Source organism: Pelobates fuscus, chromosome 9, assembly GCF_036172605.1.
Source record: "Pelobates fuscus isolate aPelFus1 chromosome 9, aPelFus1.pri, whole genome shotgun sequence".
Classification (NCBI taxonomy): domain Eukaryota; kingdom Metazoa; phylum Chordata; class Amphibia; order Anura; family Pelobatidae; genus Pelobates; species Pelobates fuscus.
In genome coordinates this window covers 104,456,574-104,478,902 of record NC_086325.1, presented here as the reverse complement: position 1 = coordinate 104,478,902, position 22,329 = coordinate 104,456,574, and the positions used below count along the sequence as shown (strand labels likewise).

General features: G+C 38.0%; 1 protein-coding gene across 1 annotated transcript in view; it reads right to left on the bottom strand.

Moving 5' to 3' along the window:
* Positions 1-22,329, bottom strand: part of TEX11 (testis expressed 11) — a 270,524-nt gene that overhangs the window by 125,101 nt on the left and 123,094 nt on the right. The window contains exons 11-13 of the mRNA XM_063433451.1: positions 4,500-4,595; positions 3,727-3,808; positions 3,562-3,640 (exon numbers count right to left, since the gene is read on the bottom strand). Of these exons, the coding sequence (XP_063289521.1) occupies positions 3,562-3,640; positions 3,727-3,808; positions 4,500-4,595 (257 nt within the window). The remainder of the gene's footprint in view (positions 1-3,561; positions 3,641-3,726; positions 3,809-4,499; positions 4,596-22,329) is intronic.

Genomic DNA, 22,329 nt, shown 5'->3' with positions numbered 1-22,329 from the left:
TTGTGGGTTGCAATCTACTTAATGCAGAACTTTTTGTACCAGGCCCTTGTCTTCCATATAATTAGGTAGGGCTGCAGCAGCTGATCTGCCAAATCAACCATATCCATATGCCGGTTATAGGCCTTGATGCACACTTGTAGCCGGGTGCGTGCAAGTTGTCCTGGGAAACCTGCGCGGTTCTTTTTTATTGTACCGCAAGCTACAGTATCAAAACAATACAGTAGCTTAAACAAAGGGACACATGTATAAAAATTGTCTGTATACAAGTGGTACCCTTTGTTCATCAAGGGGAATATCAGGTCCCAGACAATCTTGCCACTGGTTCCCATATGTTCTGGGCAACCTGGAGGCTCAAGGTGGGTATCCTTTCCCTCGTACACCCAGAAGGCCTGAGTATACCCAGTCTCGCTAACACAGAGCGTATACACCTTTACACCAAACCTGGAGCGCTTGGAAGGAATATACTGCTTGAATCCCAGCCTTCCCTTATACTTCATCAGGGATTCATCCATGCATATATTCCTTCCAGGTGTATAAGCCTCTGCAAACCTGGCAGCGAAGTGGGTAATCAGGGGGCGGATTTTATACAGCCTGTCAAACTGGGGATCTCTCTAGGGGGGCACAGGCGGTTGTCGCTGAAGTGTATGAAATGTAGAATCATTTTATACCTCTTTCTCGACATACACTGGGAGTAAATGGGGGTACAGCAGATGGGGCTACTGTTCCAGTAGGAGCGGATGGAGGGCTTCTTTATGATGCCCATCAGCATAGTCAACGCCCAAAATGTTTTAAATTCTTGCACATCGATGGGGGCCCATTGCTGCTTTCCCAAAAATGATTCAGGCTTAGAAGCACGGAACTGATGGGCATATAAATTAGTTTGGGCGACAATGTTCCCCAGTACATCATCGCCCAGAAACACCTCCATAAACTGCCAAGGGCTAAATTCTGTGACATCCACATCGATGTCAGGAGTTGCAGTGAAGGGTGGGATATCTGGCCTCTGGCGATGAGGCACTACCCACTCCTCAGCAGTACTGCCAGCTGAAGCAGCATGTCTCCTTCTGGCAGGGGGACTAGCAGCCACAGATACATCATAACTAGATACATCACTAGCAGCAGACACTGTATATAGTGATGTATCTGAGCATCTGGCAGGGTCAGAATCAGGGTCGAAGTCAGACATAGACACGTCAGACTCTAACGCAAGAATGGCATACGCCTCCTCAGCACTATACGACTGTGACATGATCAAAATCACGTTATTTAGTGATTTGTCACAAAAAAAAATACAGTAAAAAAATTAACCCCTTAAAAAATGCACAGACAGCAAAATAAGTGCTGCTGTGCAAGAGCTAGTGATCTATACAGTGATAACTGGCAAGATAGGGGTTAATGGCTCTGAAAAGAGCCTTTTGGTCTTCCAATTTTACAAGCCCTTACTTAAAATTACCTAAATCTCTCTACCTAAAACACAGATCTCTCTCCCTCTCTCACTACAACAAAAGTTAAAAAAGGGAGAGAGATCCATAATGATCAGAGTCAATATTGACTAATTTACTAATATAAGGCAGCGCCATTTTTGGAGCCACATGGCAGGAGGGGGGGGGGGGGAGGGAGGAGGGGTTTATAGCTTACATTTATTTATTTAATTAAATAAATAAAAGTAGCCTGCTCGATGACTTCCGATGCTCTTCTTAACTGGGCGCCACGTTGAGCAACCCGGAAGTGATCACTCCGGGGGGGGGCGATCACCTAGCGCCCGGCAGTAAAGAGAGGTATTGCACGATGCCTTGATATCGAGGCAACGCTGCAATACCATTAGAGCGTCTGAAAAGCGTTCATGATCACTTCCAGCACTCATGATCGTTTCCAGCGCTCAAACTTGCTGCGGACGTATCAGGTACATCCGCGGACCGTTTTTTGTCGATCGTACCTCATAAAAAAGATAAGATATACAGTATAAATAGAAGAATTTGAGCACAAACATGAAGCATAATTTACACTGAAATTTGTATTCCTATTATGCAGTTGATACCCATATGCATTCAGTTTTGGTTATTATCCTCATCAGAATGATTAAATAAAAAAATGGAAAAATAGCCATAACTGCACAAGCAAATCTCCTCGGAGGCACAAATATAACAATCGGTAAACAACCACAGATGCTCTATCGGACTGAGATTTGGGACATTGGGAGGCCGGAACCATCCCTTGAACTCTTTGTCAAACCAATTCTGAACAATTTTGCAGTGTGGTAGGGCGGATTATCCTGCTGAAAGAAGCCACTGCCATGAAGTGTTATATGTGGTCTGCAACAATCTCTGGGTAGGTGGCATGTGTCAAAGTAACAGCCACATGAATGTCATGACCCAATGTTTCCCAGTAGAACATTTCCCAGAGCATGACACTGAATCCGCAGGCCTGTCTTCTTCCTATAGCGCATCCTGCTGCCAGGTATTCACCAGGTACATGATGCATACATACTGGGTCATCCACCTGATCTAAAATAAAAAGGGATTCTTTTTTTTTACATTTTAATTTTTTATTAATGCCAAAGAAAAGAAAACAGACAGTACATCACATTTTACACATTATCCGTCAATAAAATCCCTTTCCTTTAAACCACTTGCAGTAACAGCCCTTATATTATCCATTATCATTAGCATTCATACTAAAACATTCCCATGTTGCCTTAATAGTACATTAATTTAGTAAATACATACCATTCAACTCCTAGTTGTGCTGATCATAAAAAGTGATTCTTCAGACCAGGCAACAGTCTTCCATGGCTCCATGGTCCATGGTTCTGACGCTCACATCCCCATGGACACTCTGACCAGACTTTGGCTACGCAGTCCCATACACAGCAAACTTCACTGAACATTTTGTGTTCTGACACCATTCTATCATGGCCTGTATTAGGTTTTTCAGTAATTTGAGGTACAGTATCTCTTCTGTGTGATAGAACTAGACAGGCTTGTGTTGCACCACTTTTAGTAAATTCTAACCACTGCATACTGGGAACACCCCATAAGACTTGCCATTTTGGAGATGCTCTAACCCAGTCATCTAGCCATCCCTAGTTGGCCCTTGTCAAAGTCACCAAGATCTTTTCGCTTGACTTTTTTCCTGCTTCCAACCCATTCAATTAAAGACTGGACTGTTCACTTGCTGCCTAATATATCCCACCACTTGACAGGCACCATTGTAATAACAATATAATCAATGTTAATCACTTCACCTGTCAGTGGTTTTAATGTTCTGGCTGATTACTGTACATACCTTTTTTTTGCTTATCTGTTTCTATCTTATCTGAAGTGTTTGAAACAGAATGAATTTAATAACAGAAAGTTGTATAGACATAGTATGTGCTGCTGCACCATTTCTAACTGGCAAAGCAAAACAAAAGTACCAAACTACGGGTGAAGAAGTGACATACTAAGGGTAATCATGTGACATACTAGATACTACCCTACATTTACTTCTCCATCTTTTGAGTCAATAACTTTGTAATGCTTATTTTTCTATTCATGACTTAGCATCTCTGTAATAACTTACCTTTGGTACTCTAAGAGCAGCTTTGCTAGATTCATATATATACCTAGATCTTGTTCATAACTGAGCATTTCTGTGACAGCTGCAAAATTTAGAGTATTTGATCAGTCAGTATTTTCTTATGATTATAAATATGACATCAACATAATAATCCTACTTCTATCTCACCCATACTGATGACATCATCAGGTAAGGCACACTGCAAAAGAATTTTCATTTTCAAGAAAAGGCCAGCAGGATGTATATTTTCCTAGAAATTCAGAGAAAACAGGAAAAAAACAGCTAGAATGCATATTTCTCACATGAAAGCTGCATCTGGGACTCTTGCTATTGAAATTTATAAGCCATAAAATAGTCCAGGGCTCAAAATTTAACGTCCTTTGCTATTAGATAAGCCTAAAATGTACTCGCCACAGAAAGCCTTAGAGGGTCCATGTCAGACTAACCATGTTTAACCCCTTAAGGACCAAACTTCTGGAATAAAAGGGAATCATGACATGTCACACAGGGGTTACATTTCTACTCACTTGAGATTAATTTTCACTTGTAAATTGCTAGTGGGCAAATGGAAACATTGAATAGGTGGAACTACTTTAGCAACAGCTATTTTCACAAATTACTGCCACTATAGCCCACTCTCACAAAAGAGAGTACGCTCAGGGTCCTATACGCACCAAGCACTTTTGCAATAACACAAACAGCTTTTGCTGTTACTTAGAAGGGCTCTTTAACCATCTTACCGGTATTGTTCTTTCTGTGATTTTTTTTAAATTTTGACTCTGTATAGTGTTGAAAATGCAATACTGTAAAAATGCAATACAATAAAAATAAAATGCTATAACTGGAGCAATAAAAAAAAATGATGACAGAGCTTCTTTAAGAAGGAACTGTATTCCACAGGTAGCATGTAAGATGCACAGACTATGGGGCCTATGTAATACCTCATTAGCCATTCTAATAGCGCTAAGAGCCTTGTCTTGGTATAATTTGCAGTCCCACTCCATGTACACTGTGGCTAGAAGTCTCAGCACTTTGGACTGTAAAAACAAAAGTAATTAAAGAGAGTACCAGCACATAATTTAAACATTACATGATGCATTCTATTAGCAAAGGTACATTTATCTTTTTATTGAAGAATTAAAGTTTTAAATTCCCTTAACCCCTCAAGGACTTAGGCAGTTGTACAATTTGAGATCAAAACAAAACGTAAACAAAACCTTGAATTTGCACATATGTCTGTTTAGGCGTAATTCACATATTTTATATATTACGTGAACCCCCACTTATCATATATAACTTTGTTCACAAGAAACAGGTATTTTATGGTACATCAAATACTTGTATATTAAACATAATTTAATATGAATAAAATATAAAAATGTTTTAGAAATTAATAATTTGTTTTATTTTTTTTAGTTCTGCATAGCATTTTAACTGTGAATGTCACAATACGGTTACTGCAATAAAGTACACATACTTGTATTCAGCAATGTCTCACAAGTAAAACAGTACCCCCAATGTACAGGTTTTATGGTGTTTTGGAAAGTTACAGGGTCAAATATAGCACATAAAATTTCAGTTTATACACATTGAAATTTGCCAGACTGGTTATGTTGCCTTCGAGACCTAATGGAAGCCCAGCAATGAAAATTACCCCTATGATGGCATACCATTTGCAAAAGTAGATAACCCAAGGTATTACAAATGGGGTATGTCCAGTCTTTTTAGTAGCCACAAACACTGGCCAAAGTTATCATTCATATTTGTTGTGTGTGAAAAATGCAAATTGAACGCTAATTTGGGCCCGTGTTTGTAACCTAGTGGCTACTAAAAAAGACTGGGCATACCCCATTTGCAATACCTTGGATTGTCTACTTTGGCAAATGGTATGCCATCATGTGGGTAATTCTCATTCCTGGGCTACCATACGGTCTCAAATGCAACATAACCAATGTGGCAAATTGCAATGTGAAAAAAAGGAAATGCAAGCATTATATTTGACTCAGTAACTTTTGAAAATGCCATAAAACTTGTACATACTTGTACATACTGTTATACTCAGGAGACTTTGCTGAACACAAATATTAGTGTTTAAAAATAGTAAAACGCATCACAACAATTATATCATCAGTAAAAGTACAGTTTGTGTGTGAAAAATGCAAAAACTGCATTTTTACTGACGATATCATTGTTGTGATATGTTTTACGGTTTTTAAACACTAATATTAGTGTTCCGCTAAGTCTCCCGAGTAATAAAGTACCACCCATGTTCAGGTTTTATGGTGTCCTGGAAAGTTACAGGGTTAAATATAGGGCAGGTCCCTCAGATTGTAATTAATACAATGACTTAATTATGTAAAAATATTATATAAATATATTTGTAGAATTTAAATATATAATTGTTTTAAATTATTTTTATTTATATATCGATACATATATGCATTTATAACATCATTCTAAAAGTATTTTAAATTTAATATATATGTATATTAATATCAAAACACAGTTAGAACAAATTAAACTGGTATATAATTTATTTTTATTTATTTTTTAATTCAATTTTTAAAATGTATTTATTGATTATTTTATTATATATATATATAATTATATATATATATATAAATAAAATAAAAATAAGCAATAATCAATAAATACGTTTCTATATAGATTACAATATTCAGTGAAATCCATCAGATATGTATATACGGTATGTCTTACAATCATACTATATTTGTTTGGTAACCAACCATTATTAAAAAGCTCATACCAAAGATTTTCCACAGTATAGCTGTTACATTGATAAACATAATCAATTTACAATAAAAATAATATATATATATATATATATATATATAAAAAGGGGAGTTAGGCGCTCACTAAATAAACTAAAAATGGGCAGCAGTGCACCAAGCAGGAATTCCCAATACCTGCTGACAATAGTAAATCAAAAAGGACAGAAGTGGTGAGCCGCACCCAAAAAGTGCAAGAAATAATTAAAATGTATACATACAGATAATCCTATAATAAGCGATGTATAAAACCTTCAATAAAAAAAATACAGAACAATAATAGTGCAATATGTCTGACAAGATAAGAGTGAATAAAGACTTATAAAAGACTCACTCACACTTTGCAGAGCTACTGAGAGCTCTGCCGTATAGCGCCTAGACGGTACAATCCCCGTCTCAGGATATCAAATGATGATGGATACGATGTCCAATCCTCCACCGTAGTATATGGAAAAGATAAAAATAAACTCCAATAGTGAAGTATGTCTAATAACCAGTTATATATAAAGGAAAAGGTATCCTACTTACAAATTTCAGAGCAAATATCTTGCTCTGGTATATGCAGCATGTGGTGGTATAATCCCCACCAAAGGATATATATCAGGATTCAGATGAATCAGGAACAACAAAAAATAAAGTAGTAAAAAAACTCTAACTTTATTATAATAAAAGAATAAATGAAGTGGATATAAATCTCTTACTTAACGCGTTTCGCCCGATCTGGGGCTTCTTCAGAAGTAATAAGTCCAAAATGTAGTATAATCTTCTTTATATAGGTGTTCCTGATGGTTGTAATAGCATCCTGATGTGATTTTTCTTCCTACTTCCGGGTCGCGTATGTCGCCCGGAAGTGACGTCAGCTCGTCTGCTCGTGGTCTGCTGGGATATGTAGTATCCCTCCATTCATGCTGTATGCGGCTCCCGAAAATGACGTCAGCATATATCCTGATGGTCTGTGGGGCATGTAGTTTACACTGTCCATAGTCTTACAAGTAACATTTTCGTCACCCGGAAGTGACATAACGTAGTCTGTTATTCATGGGAATTGTAGTTCGGCAAATAGCCGATATGAAGTACAATCCAAAATAAAAAACAAGTAGATAAATTGCATAGTGATATTCAGAAGCAAGTGAGGCATATAATTAAAATAGATAAAATATATATTTAAAAGAATAGTCAACACATTACAAATATCATAAGGTTATCTACAAAAAAGTAGAGGCAATGCAGTGTATTCTATACCTTATAGTAATCATGCATATAAACATATGGTGAACCAAGTACATACATTAAAGATCTTAAAGTGGTACACAGGGGAGGTGGTGTATCAACAATAAAAGAAGATTATAAATATGCAGAGTATATAAAACCTAGTGTAAAAACTAGTATAAAAATATTAATATTATCAATATTTATTACAAAAAATTAAAAAGATCAAACTCTGCATTAAGACCTTTGGGGTGAAGTGTGTCTAAAAAATAGACCCACTCCATTTCTTTCTTGCCCAATTTTTTAATTATATCGCCACCTCTCCAATGCTGAGATAATTTTGAAATGCCCATAAATTTTAGGTGCCGTGGGTCATTACCATGTAACTCAAAATGTGAAGATACCAAATGGGTTTTTAGCCCTTTTTCTATGTTTCTACAATGTTCCCCAATCCTGGTCTTCAACGGTCTTATAGTTCTCCCTATATATTGTAGTCCACATGGGCATTCTAATAAATATATCACATTTCTACTCATGCATGTAATTGTATTTTTAATACTGTAGCTTTTATCTGTGTTATTTGATTTAAAGTTATATATGTACCGATCATTTTTTTTTGGTTTTTTACAAGCTACACAACAACTGCATTTGAAAAATCCATTTTTGTGCTTCATAAAGTTATTTATAACTTCGGACTTTTTTTGTTTTGTATAATTTTGTGTGAGTTGCATTTTCAGGTTTGGGGCTCCTCTAAATACAATTTTTGGCTGGTCTGGAATAATTTTTCCTAATATAGGGTCTTCTTTCAATAAATGCCAATTATTTCTAATTATTTTTTTTAGTTGTTTATTTTTATTATTATAGTCCAAAACAATAGGCAAGATAGGCAAGACAGGCAAGACAGATATCACACCCTCTCTTTCTCTGAGCAATTTGATGAGACATCTTTTTTAGAGATCCCATCAAATCGGGAAAGACAGTCCGATCATACCAGTCCAATGAGAGGCCGCAAAAGAAGTTTAGAGGAAGACGGTCAGGCAGACGAAAACAAAAAAGGAAGGACAGAGAGATTCTACGATCTAAATGAGGATGAGAATAAAGGGATTTTTAACTTATCTGGCAAACCTTTAACAAATATACAGCTAAAAGTACTAAACAGAGGTCTTAAATATGCCCCTACAAAAACCTTTAATCCCTTTTTAGCCTATATAGACATAAATAAGTTTGTAAGAAATGCTACTATAAAAAGATTTTATGTAAGTAGAAATAATACGACAAATAATCAAGCAATAGATACTAGTAATACTAATAACACTAGTAATGATAGGTATGTTAAAAGCTTTTTAAAAAATAAAAGTAAATTTCATCCGTCAAATTTTAAGTCAAGTGCAATAGATATATTTGAAAAAAAGGTATCTAAAGGTATAAGAAATTTGAGTGATAAACATATAGGAGATAAAAATAACCTATCAAAAAGGGAAAGAGAAAGCCTCAAAGAGTTACAAAATGATGATACTATCGTTATAAAACCAAAGGATAAGGGGGGAGGCTTAGTGATTTTATCTACAGAAATGTATGAAGAGAGCTTTTAGACAACTAAATGACAGTAAGACATATGTTAAACTTACAAGAGACCCTACCCTAGACATAAAAAACAGGTTAGAGAAATTTCTGAATCAAGGTAAGGAGAAGAATATACTAAATATGGATGAATATAATTATTTAAATAAAAAATTCCCAAAGATACCGGTTATATACTTCCTACCGAAGATACATAAAGATATTGAAAGACCACCAGGAAGGCCTATTGTCTCCGGTATAGATTCCATCCTATCAAATTTGTCAGAGTATATTGATATTATGTTACAACCTTATGTAAAATTGTCCCGATCCTACCTTAAAGACACTATGGACCTACTTAATAAATTAGAATTAATAAAGTGGGAGGACGACTATACACTCATAACGTGTGATGTGCAGTCTCTATACACTATAATTGAACACACCAGAGGCTGTAAAGCTGTAAAAACGATTCTAGAGAGACATAATAGGATGAAAGAAGAGCAGATAAACTTTATAATTGAGGGCATTTTTTTTAATTTTGAACAATAACTATTTTTGGTTTAAGGACTCGTTCTACTTACAAAAAAACGGCACAGCGATGGGGACCAGGTTCGCGCCCAGCTATGCCAACCTCTTCATGACCGAATGGGAAGAAAGAATGGTATGGAGCGGGCATGGCTGGGTGGGGAGCCTGGTGGCCTATTTTCGCTATATTGATGATCTCCTTTTTATATGGAAAGGCCCAATTCCTACAGCCAGACTTTTTTTTTTAGAGTTTTTAAACACAAACAATGATGGTATAGCCTTAAAAGCTGATTTTAGTCAGACACAAGTGACCTTTTTAGATCTAGATATTTTTATCCAGGATAATAAAATAAATACAAAAACTAATTTTAAACCAGTTCATGTTAATAATTTTATTGGGACAGACAGCTGCCACTATAGGAGCTGGCTTGATAGTATTCCTAAAAGCCAATTCCTTAGATTGAAGAGGAACTGCTCTGATGTTAACACCTTTAAAACCCAGGCGAATATGATGAAGAATAAATTCATTGAAAAAGGCTATGATAAAGAAAAAATAGATCAAACTATAGAAAAAATCACAAATACAGACAGACCTCTTAATTCAAAACAAGGACCCAATAAATATTAAAAATAATGGGAAAGATTTTGTATTGCCTATTGTTTTGGACTATAATAATAAAAATAAACAACTAAAAAAAATAATTAGAAATAATTGGCATTTATTGAAAGAAGACCCTATATTAGGAAAAATTATTCCAGACCAGCCAAAAATTGTATTTAGAGGAGCCCCAAACCTGAAAATGCAACTCACACAAAATTATACAAAACAAAAAAAGTCCGAAGTTATAAATAACTTTATGAAGCACAAAAATGGATTTTTCAAATGCAGTTGTTGTGTAGCTTGTAAAAAACCAAAAAAAAATGATCGGTACATATATAACTTTAAATCAAATAACACAGATAAAAGCTACAGTATTAAAAATACAATTACATGCATGAGTAGAAATGTGATATATTTATTAGAATGCCCATGTGGACTACAATATATAGGGAGAACTATAAGACCGTTGAAGACCAGGATTGGGGAACATTGTAGAATCATAGAAAAAGGGCTAAAAACCCATTTGGTATCTTCACATTTTGAGTTACATGGTAATGACCCACGGCACCTAAAATTTATGGGCATTTCAAAATTATCTCAGCATTGGAGAGGTGGCGATATAATTAAAAAATTGGGCAAGAAAGAAATGGAGTGGGTCTATTTTTTAGACACACTTCACCCCAAAGGTCTTAATGCAGAGTTTGATCTTTTTAATTTTTTGTAATAAATATTGATAATATTAATATTTTTATACTAGTTTTTACACTAGGTTTTATATACTCTGCATATTTATAATCTTCTTTTTTTATTGTTGATACACCACCTCCCCTGTGTACCACTTTAAGATCTTTAATGTATGTACTTGGTTCACCATATGTACAATACTTTCTATAATATTGATTATCCTTTATGGACCTTTATGCATGATTACTATAAGGTATAGAATACACTGCATTGCCTCTACTTTTTTGTAGATAACCTTATGATATTTGTAATGTGTTGACTATTCTTTTAAATATATATTTTATCTATTTTAATTATATGCCTCACTTGCTTCTGAATATCACTATGCAATTTATCTACTTGTTTTTTTATTTTGGATTGTACTTCATATCGGCTATTTGCCGAACTACAATTCCCATGAATAACAGACTACGTTATGTCACTTCCGGGTGACGAAAATGTTACTTGTAAGACTATGGACAGTGTAAACTACATGCCCCACAGACCATCAGGATATATGCTGACGTCATTTTCGGGAGCCGCATACAGCATGAATGGAGGGATACTACATATCCCAGCAGACCACGAGCAGACGAGCTGACGTCACTTCCGGGCGATATACGCGACCCGGAAGTAGGAAGAAAAATCACATCAGGATGCTATTACAACCATCAGGAACACCTACATAAAGAAGATTATACTAAATTTTGGACTTATTACTTCTGAAGAAGCCCCAGATCGGGCGAAACGCGTTAAGAGATTTATATCCACTTCATTTATTCTTTTATTATAATAAAGTTAGAGTTTTTTTACTACTTTATTTTTTGCTGTTCCTGATTCATCTGAATCCTGATATATATCCTTTGGTGGGGATTATACCACCACATGCTGCATATACCAGAGCAAGATATTTGCTCTGAAATTTGTAAGTAGGATACCTTTTCCTTTATATATTACTGGTTATTAGACATACTTCACTATTGGAGTTTATTTTTATCTTTTCCATATACTACGGTGGAGGATTGGACATCATATCCATCATCATTTGATATCCTGAGACGGGGATTGTACCGTCTAGGCGCTATACGGCAGAGCTCTCAGTAGCTCTGCAAAGTGTGAGTGAGTCTTTTATAAGTCTTTATACACTCTTATCTTGTCAGACATATTGCACTATTATTGTTCTGTATTTTTTTTATTGAAGGTTTTATACATCGCTTATTATAGGATTATCTGTATGTATACATTTTAATTATTTCTTGCACTTTTTGGGCGCGGCTCACCACTTCTGTCCTTTTTGATATATATATATATATATATATTAAGAATAAATTTAATTCCTGAGGCTCGACATGGGGCTTCAAAAGATCACAATCTTTGTTGTCTTATATATTGTCTATTTGTCCAGGGTAACCATTAGTTTGACCAAATTCCTAGTGCCAAAGAAGGGGTTTGATTACATCCTATGCTGATAGTCTATTTGCTCCATAATATTATGCCATGATAATGGGATAGAAGATTTCCAAGCCCTAGCTATGCATATTTTAATGGCAAAAAAAATATGGGTCATAAGATATTTTTAATATTTATCTTGCGAAGGAAAACCAATATTAAAAGTTATTAAGCCCCTGACATTCCCACCGTATATGGTAAATAGTGCTCTCCTCATTTCCACACCTTATAGAGTCTAGCCGGTACCAAATACCATCTATATATTATCTTTAGATGTGTTTCGTAGAGAGAGACACTAAGTATACAGCGCTTAACTAGGAGTGTAGCTTTAGTCCATTCCAGAAGTAGAAAAGATTCCCCAATATCTCATTCCTATTTAGTAAAGGAGGTAACATGGGAGTCTTGTTCCATTGATTCTAGCAATTTAATAAATCCAGAAATCCCTCCCTTCTTTTTATATAGTACTATAACAGGATTAACATTATGGTCCTGGGGGCGGAGTCTGACCGCCAAGCTGAACAGACGTGCAGGGAAGGAGCTCCTGCCAGGCGGGCAGAATAATTGACCATATCGGAGGCTACTCAGCCCAAAGACATGCGGAGGTGCGCTACCCACACTGGGGGTGCACCGCAGACTCGACGGATACCTTTCTGGAGCCCGTCGGAGCCCAGAACCCGACAAGCGACCTGCGGCCTACAGGAGTTGGGACCGGGGAGAGGCAGCCGCTCTCTTCGACACCAGCTCCCCTCAGAGGCGCTCCTGATCTCCCCCCCCCTTTGGACCGGTAGGGGTTATCCCGGTATCCACAAATCAAGTGGACCGACACGGCGATAAATGACTGCAGCCTCACAGCCGGCAGAGGCCCCAACCTGCCAGGGCACACCCAAGATGGCCGCCCAGCACGGGCCAAAGGGCGGTAACACTAGCAACTATACACACGCTTGCCAACTGGAAGCTCTAGACCACCTCTGCTCAGGCTTCCACAAACTCCTAAGTGACAAGGGGCTGTCCTACCGTCAAGCGGCTCGAATGGTGGCCTCTTGGCTCCGTCCGGAGACCCGCCGCCGCCGCCATTACGGACTTCCATAACAAACCCTCAGGGCGGCCACCCGACCAAACGCACAAAGTCGACCGCAAGGGCGGGAAACCTCGGGCGCAAGCACCCGTGCTCCCACAACCCAGAGAGGGATCTACCAACCTGCACAGCTTGCTCCACGCACAGCGTTCCCGACAACCTCAGGCCAACTGGGCTCAGCCCCACACAGGAGGAATCGGATCCGGACACTACAAACCCGGGGCGCATTAAAGCTACCTTCCAGGGAGGCCGCGAACAAGCGAGACGACAGGCGCAGCACGCACCAAGCACTGCCACAAAGCACTGCCACCAGGCAATCAGGAAAAATCCCAGTGACGACATGGCTCTACCAAGCCGAGGTATTGGCTGATCGTGCTACATACCCTCGAGTAAGGTACCCATGTCCCCTAAAGGACTTGCAGTCAAAACCCAGCCTGCCGGTACCAAACTAGCGGTTCAAAAGTTATCGTAATATTGCGACACTTCATTTTATTTTCTTAGTATAAACGACCTAGCTAAGCTCTTTACTAGTTATAAATGTCTGAACATATGTCTGTTTTTCACATAATACTAATCTTATTGTTCACCAGCATGGTTAAGCTAACCTAACATTGCTTCATAGCGACTACCTACTTTTAATAATAAAATAGTAATGCTGTTGCCCTAGCTTGACAAATGAATGATTATCCGCTAAGTATATTACTAAATCTAGAGATACCTAGGACTGTCATAAGCATGTCTAAACTGTAGCAAAACTCGCTGTTTCATTTAAAAAAAATAAAAAAATATGTGCTGTATCAAAATGCCACTCATTGAAATGCCATGAATATGCCTGCAGTTGCTGTCGTGGCCCTGCACGCTTGTCTGTAACCTATATGCACATGCAAAAATAAAGAATTAAAAAAAAAACCAACAAAAAAAAAAACCATTATGGTCCTTGAGTATAGTTCTAGATAATATAACAATTTTAATCCTTAGATATTGAAAAAGGTCTCTGGGGGGGAAGATTATATCTTACTTGAATTTGTGTAAATTATGGGATGGATCTAAACCCATCCCATAAATCGGAGGTCTTAAATATGCCTAGGTGTATCCAGGGTTGAACATTTATATTATCCATTGCATGTTGTAGGATCACTAATGGAACCCCATATAGTAATTTGTCTTTTTGAGGTATTAATCATATCTATCAATATTCTATTGGAGAAATGCTTGGTGTCCAATTAACCTAGTTTCAAAATACCCATCCAAAAGAGAACAGACAATTTATATCTGGGGCTATCCTCCTGTTCTAGAGTGAGCCATGATTAATTTCCATGGTCCCTGTCTAGCCACTGTAAAAGGTGAGTCGCCATACATGCTTCATGGATTTTATCGACATCTGGAAATGCTATTCCTCCTTCTGATAACTCCTTCGGAGAGTATGAGATGCTATCCTAGGTGGTTTATTTGCCCAAATATATTTAGAAATCAGATTTTGAAAGTGGTTAAGAATACCTTTCCCCACTCTATAAGGAATCGCCCTAAGATAGTATACAAGTTTAGGTATCAGGAATGCCTTGATCATATTTAATCTTCCTATCCATGAAGACTCAATCTTCCTCCATTTGTCTACCTGTTGTTGCAAATCTTTTAATAGACTGTCACAGTTCGTTTGTATCATCCTGTCAATTTCAAAGGATATTTTAATCCCCCAGTAGCCAATAGTATCCTTTGCCCATAAAAAGTGGAAGTGTACAGTCAGAAGATCTTTCTGAGCCTCAGATAGAAAAAAGAGGCTAAGATTTGTGTTTTTTTCCATATTAACCTTGTAGTTAGAAAAACTACTATAGATAGATATAGCATCCAATACCGATGGGATTGAAAACATCGGATCCGTCAAGATAAGAAGGACATCATCTGCAAAGAGGGAAACCTTTATTTCCTTGTTGAGAGACTTGACCCCCTTTACATTAGTATTCTGTCTGATCAAAGTGGCCAAAGGTTTAATTGTAAGGATATATAACAGGGGAGCCAAAAGGCAGCCCTGTCTAGTACCATTTTTAACCTCAAAGAGGTCAGACTCAACAAAGGAATTAACTATTTTAGATGTAGAGCTCCTATATAACAGCATAGTTTTATATCTGAACTGTCCCTCTAGGCCAAACTGGCTCATGGCAGAGTTAAGAAATCTCCAATTGACTCTGTCAAAGGCCTTCTCAGCATCGAGGAGCATAACAACAGATCCCCATTTATGCTCATGTATTCTATGTATTAAGTTAAATATCCTACATGTGTTATCAGTAGTGCCTCTCCCTCTCACAAATCCAGACTGATCAACATCAATCAGTTCTCCAATTACCTCTTTAAATCGATTAGACAATATTTGAGAAAATATTTTCATATCTAAATTAATAAAAGATATAGGTCTATTGTTAGATCTTTCCCTACTTTGGGTATAGGAATAATTGAAGCCAACATCATCTCATTGGGAAAGGGGGTATCCACGGATACCTTCGTAAACATCTCTAAAAGGATAGGGGAAATAAATCTAGAAAAGGTTTTATAGAAAATTGCTGAAAAAACATCGGGGCCCAGTGCCTTATTCACTTTTAGGTTATCTATTGCTTTGGCTACTTCTGATAATAAAAATGGGGCATTTAACATTTCCAACTTCCTTTGATTCATTTTTGTTAGTTTAAGATTTCTCAAGAATGTATCCATTTCTTCTCTACTCTTCCTTACCTCCTCTAGATTATATAGAGATCTATAGAATTCCGCAAATGCGTTTGCAATGTAATTTGGTGACGTTAAATTTTTATCCCCTAAGACGATTTTTTTTTATAGATTTATCTTTAAGGTTATTCTTGATTTTATTTTTTATTTTTTTTTCACCTATGATAAAATTATGCTCTATTAAGACATTATGTGGGTATTAATGATGTGAATAAGGTTAGAGATCTTGGTAAAAGTAAGATAATATATAAGAGGTAAAGCTGATTTTGATTACAAAAGGTAGGGGGAGCTGGACTATGGGGATATCAGGGAAATTTGGAGATAGAATGGTCAAGGGCTCAAGAGCTGGAGAGGCATGTTGAGCAGAGTTAGATTAGCAATTCGATGTAACATGGTTCTATAGATTAGTGTGGTCCGATATCCTTGACAAAACTAATTGATCTACTGAACGTTATATTGTTAATCACGGGTTGGATATTTGGAATATTGTTTGGTTTCTGATGAGGTTTGGAGACCTTTCTCCTCTTGCCAGTGTCCTTATTTCTGCAATTATAGGCAGGTCTTGTTCAGGAGGTTATAGGTACATACATCTCCTCAATGGACTACCAGGAAGGGATTTGCTTCCCTCCCTGGAATATGTTCCACCTTTTATATTATATTTTGGAATTACGATTGAGGGAGGGGAGAGGGGAGGGAGATTTGTACTATTATAACTAAGAGTTGTAAAATATGTCAAGTAGAGTTAGATCAGTAATTCGCTGTGAAATGGCATTATGGGTTAGTGTGGTCCTATATTCTAGACAAAGTTAAAAGATCTACGGATTGGTATATGATTGATTACAGGTTGGATATTTGGAATGCTGTTTGGTTTCTGATGAGTTTGGAGGCCTTCCTCCTCTCGCCAGGGTCTTCATTCCTGCAATCATTGGCAGGTCTCGTTATACATACACACACACACACACACACACACACATACATACACATACATATATAAAAAAGAAAAATACACATTTACATAATAAAATACATAAAACATAAAAAGTATTCCAGGAAGGGGAACAGATCCCCTCCTGGTAATCCAGTGGGGAGACACACACATACATATATATATATATATATATATATATATACCGTATTTATCGGCGTATAACACGCGCCGGCGTATAACACGCACCTCTTTTTCAGAAGGAAATTCCAGGAAATTTCCACCCCTCCCATAGTATTCCCCCCCCCTTTCCATAGTATTCTTCCCCCCCTCCCATAGTATTCTCCCCCCCTCCCATAGTATTCTCCCCCCATAGTATTCTCCCCCCCCCCTCATCCCATAGGGTTCCCCCCCTTCCATAGTATTCTTCACCCCCTCCCATAGTATTCTCCCCCCCATAGTATTCTCCCCCCCTTCCATAGTGTTCCCCCCTCATCCCATAGTGTTCCCCCCCTTCCATAGTATTCTTCCCCCCTCCCATAGTATTCTCCACCCCCCATAGTGCCCCTCCCATAGTGTGTCCCCCCTCCCATAGTGTCCCCTAGTGCACTTTCCCTCTGTCCCATATTTACTTACCTGTCTTGAAGCGTGGGCCGGCTTCACAGCGCGCACCGCGGTACTGGAACTTAAATTTCAGGTTCCGGTTTCCGGCGGGACTGAAAGGAAGTGTGCACACTATTGTGTGCACACTTCCTTTCAGTCCCGCCGGTTGTGGAACTTAAATTTCAGGTTCCGGTTTCCGCCCGCCGGAAACCGGAACCTGAAATTTAAGTTCCAGTACCGCGGTGCGCGCTGTGAAGCCGGCCCACACTTCAAGACAGGTAAGTAAATGTGGGATATCGGCGTATAACACGCACCCATGATTTTCTCCCTATTTTCAGGGAGAAAAAGTGCGTGTTATACGCCGATAAATACGGTATATATATATATATATATATCCCCACTGGTTTACCAGGAGGGGGTCTGTTCCCCCTACTCGAATACTTTTTATGTTTTATGTATTTTATTATGTAAATGTGTATTTTTCTTTTTTTTTTTTTTTTCTGAGACTCTACCTGGGATGCAATCAGGACAATAGGTGCTATGACGGTACTTACCGTATTTATCGGCATATAACACGCACTTTTTCTCCCTGAAAATAGGGGGAAAATGATGGGTGCGTGTTATACGCCGATATCCCATATTTACTTACCTGTCTTGAAGCGTGGGCCGGTGTTCAGCGCGCACCGCGGTACTGGAACTTCAATTTCAGGTTCCAGTTTCCGGCGGGACTGAAAGGAAGCGTGCACACAATAGTGTGCACACTTCCTTTCAGTCCTGCCGGAAACCGGAACCTGAAATTGAAGTTCCAGTACCGCGGTGCGCGCTGTGAAGCCGGCCCACGCTTCAAGACAGGTAAGTAATTATGGGACAAGAGGGAAAGTGCACTAGGGGACACTATGGGAGGAGGGGGGACACTATGTGAGGGGGAACACTATGGGAGGGGGGGAACACTATGGGGGGAAGAATACTATGGGAGGGGGGGACACTATGGGAGGGGGGATGAATACTATGGAAAGGGCGGAACACTATGGGATGAGGGGGGGAACACTATGGGAGAGGATGGAGAATACTATGGGGGGGAAGAATACTATGTAAAGGGGGGTACACTATGGGAGGGGGTGGAGAATACTATGGCAGGGGGTGGAGAATACTATGGAAAGGGGGGGGGACACTATGGGATGAGGGGGGGATACTATGGGAGGGGGGGAAATTTCCTGGAATTTGAGGTGCGTGTTATACGCCGATAAATACGGTAATCTGGTATCATAGAATGTTCAAGGTTTGAATTCACCACAGAAAAGGGGAGCGGTCTATAAATTTCTAAATGAAAATGATATAGACATTGCCTTCATTCAGGAGACACATTGAATCAACTCTCCATAGAGACTTTGGAAGTTTTAAGAAATACCCGTTAATATTTTATTCAAATATGGATGGGAGAAAAAATAAATAAAAAAGTGGCACTGCTATCGTAATCTCCAGCAGAATTAATTTTGAAATTATATATCTAACTGGGGACCCAATGGGAAGATATGTGATACTCATTTCAAAAATTGATGGCATTATATATATTTTGGTCAATATTTATGCACCAAATTCTTGCCCGGGGGACTTTTTGGATGAAATCATGGAAAAGGTTGATGAATTAGCATGTGGCAACATTATAATTGGGGGAGATTTTAATTGCGTATTGGACCCAACACGGGACAAAAGTTATAAAAATACTAGAGATCACAAATCTGTAAATACCTATGTATCCGTTTTTTCGGAATTTCTAGACAGGAATTTGATTGTTGGAGGACTTTGAATCCTAGTGAGAGAGACTATACTTTTTTTTACATGTCCATCAGACCTATTCTCGAATAGATATGTTTCTGGTGAAAGCCAGGTTTTTAAGATCAATTATTAAATCCAATATTGGATCTATAGTTGTGTCGGACCATGCACCAGTATTCATCAAGGTTAAGTTAAAAGATGGTCTTAGACCAAGGACAAGGTGGAGACTTAACGAAAGTCTTCTGAAATCAGAGTGTAACATTGATTTTTTGTCATCTGAAATTGAAAACTTTTTGACTATTAACGATAATAGGGAAGTCTCCACAGCAATGGTATGGTGTACCTTTAAAAGTTTTATAAGGGGATTATTGATTAAACTTGGTTCTGAATTTAAAAGGAAGAAGGGAGAATCTTTGCAAGAGTTAAGAATAAAATGGGCAAATAAGGAACGTTTAAATAAAAATATGGCGAACACTACTACTTAATTGAAGAATAGCTTATTTAAGGGAAATTATCAAAGATAGAATTTATGATTTGGTCAATAAAATTATATTATTTCTTAAGCAAAGATGGTACCATAATAACAATAAAATAAATAGAGATCTTTCTAATAAAATCACGCACAAAAGACAAGGCCCTGCTCAAATGAGTTTACTATCTTTAGTGGGATTATATCTAAAAATAGCTTACAAAAGCTGCAGATATTTTGCCTGTGGCCTTTGCAAGACCCTACTTTCTGTGGATGTCCAATCACAGACTTCCCAATGCAGCTGAATTAGAAGACTTTGCAAGGCAAGAGCTCTGGGCAATTCTTGCCTCTTGAGTTTAGTACCACTGAACACACTACCAGGATGTAACAGGACCAGTTGTCTAATTGACAGCCAGGGAGTGTAATAAGTTAAAGCACCAGTAAAGTCACTCAGGCCAATTCATCGTAATAAAGTTGCCCAAGTGTAGTGATCCTGTCCTTTAAACCTTGCAATGTAAAACACTGCAGTTTTTTAGAAACTGTAATGTCCAACTCGGGAAGTATCTCTTCTCTTCAAATGCTCTTTAAAGGGAAGAGATACATCCCGAGTTCTCAGCCCTGGTCTGGACCTTCACAAGAATCCTTCTAGGGGCTCCCAACCCAATCCTCAAGTACCCCCTACCAGTCCAGAATTTAAGAATGACCCTGTTGTGTCTAAAGTGTTTCGTTTTCTTTTCTAAAAAATACCTTAAACACAACTGGGTAATCCCTAAATCCTGGACTGTTAGGGGGTACTTGAGGACTGGGTTAGGAACCCCTGCTCTAGAGAAATGAGCAGTCTGGCAGCAGCCTGGAGTTCCAGCAATCTAGGAGGTTTACAGATTGGTCAGAGATTAATCTTCTACTTCAAACTTCCCAACTGAACAGCAACCATGGTTCCCACACACAGGATAAGATCTAAGCCATGGTAAATGCATTTCAAATAATTTTTAACAACAGGAAGCACTGTTTTTCACTTTTTTTTTAGTTTTGAATTTTTTTTTTCTCTTTTATTTGTGTAATATAATTTAGAAACATTGCCTTCTATCATCACATGCAAGATACAGGAAGTTATACAATAATGGAAGGGAACGTCTGTATGACAGAATTCAACAAAAACATTAATTTAAAGGTTCTCCAATGTCTGTGTATTATGCTATTTATGCTCCATGTTATGTATTGAACAAAATAAGATTTGAAAAATTTTTTGTTTAGGGCTATGTATATATTTAAATGTTTATTTGTCAATAATCATCGTTGTTTTCACATTTGGTGATGGAACCTCATGTCTAAGCACATAGGATTGTCTATTTACATTTTGTATTCTTTATTTTTGTTTGTGCGAGCTTTACATCTCGCTTGGATAGCCACAACAGCTAGGACAAGCGCATTTGTAACATGTATAACATCTGTATGGCATTTAGAATTACTGCACATTTTTTTAAGTGGTGATGGTCAAACATAAAGTAAAACATCAGCTTGTAAACTTATGAGGCCACAACAGCTTTGACAAGCGCATTTGTAATATGTATAACGTCAGTATGGCATTTGTAATTACTGCACATTGTTTAAATGATACTAATCAGACAAAGTAAAACATTAGTTTGTAAACTTTGATCTAGGTTCAACATAACTGATGAGCTAGGCTGACTATGCGAATAGTGTATATGAGACTAGTCGATTGCATCTCGTGCTAAATAGATTGGATTAAAGGTTATGTATAGCGTTTAAGCCACCGAGGCCCGGCACCCGCTGTCAAGGCTGCATTTTAAGTTAGAGGCGTATATATGTAACCCAGGCTAATAGCATACACAGTTATTGCGATCAAGGTATAGTGGCTAGGCATGGTAACCGTCTCTAAACAGGAACATTGCATATTAGGGCGTATTTACTAAAGTGTGTGGCCACGTCTCCTGGGCTCTCTAGCTTACAGTTAAACTGCTTAGGTCTAAGGTGGAGCAGATTTAACATTACTTCTCCCTAGTAATAAACAAAAGTAACTGCAACATGAAAAAAACAAAAAACTGAGAAAAATAAAAAGTCAGTCAGGTCACAGATAAGGGTATAGCCTGGAGTAGCAAGTTTAGCAGGTTTCAGTGGAGCATGTGAGCTCAACAAGCTGCTCCAGAGGGTTAGAGAGTCCGGTTTCAGCCGATAGCAAGGCATGGAAAGACCTGGAGGTGGCCCGGAGGCAGTCCCAGGCCTAGGCTATGTGTGGCCTCTCTCCAGCCCCAGGCCTTGTTGAGGGCCTGCTTCATAGTGCCATGGACTAGGGGTCTCACAGTCGAGGCAGAGTCCTTCCTCTGACAG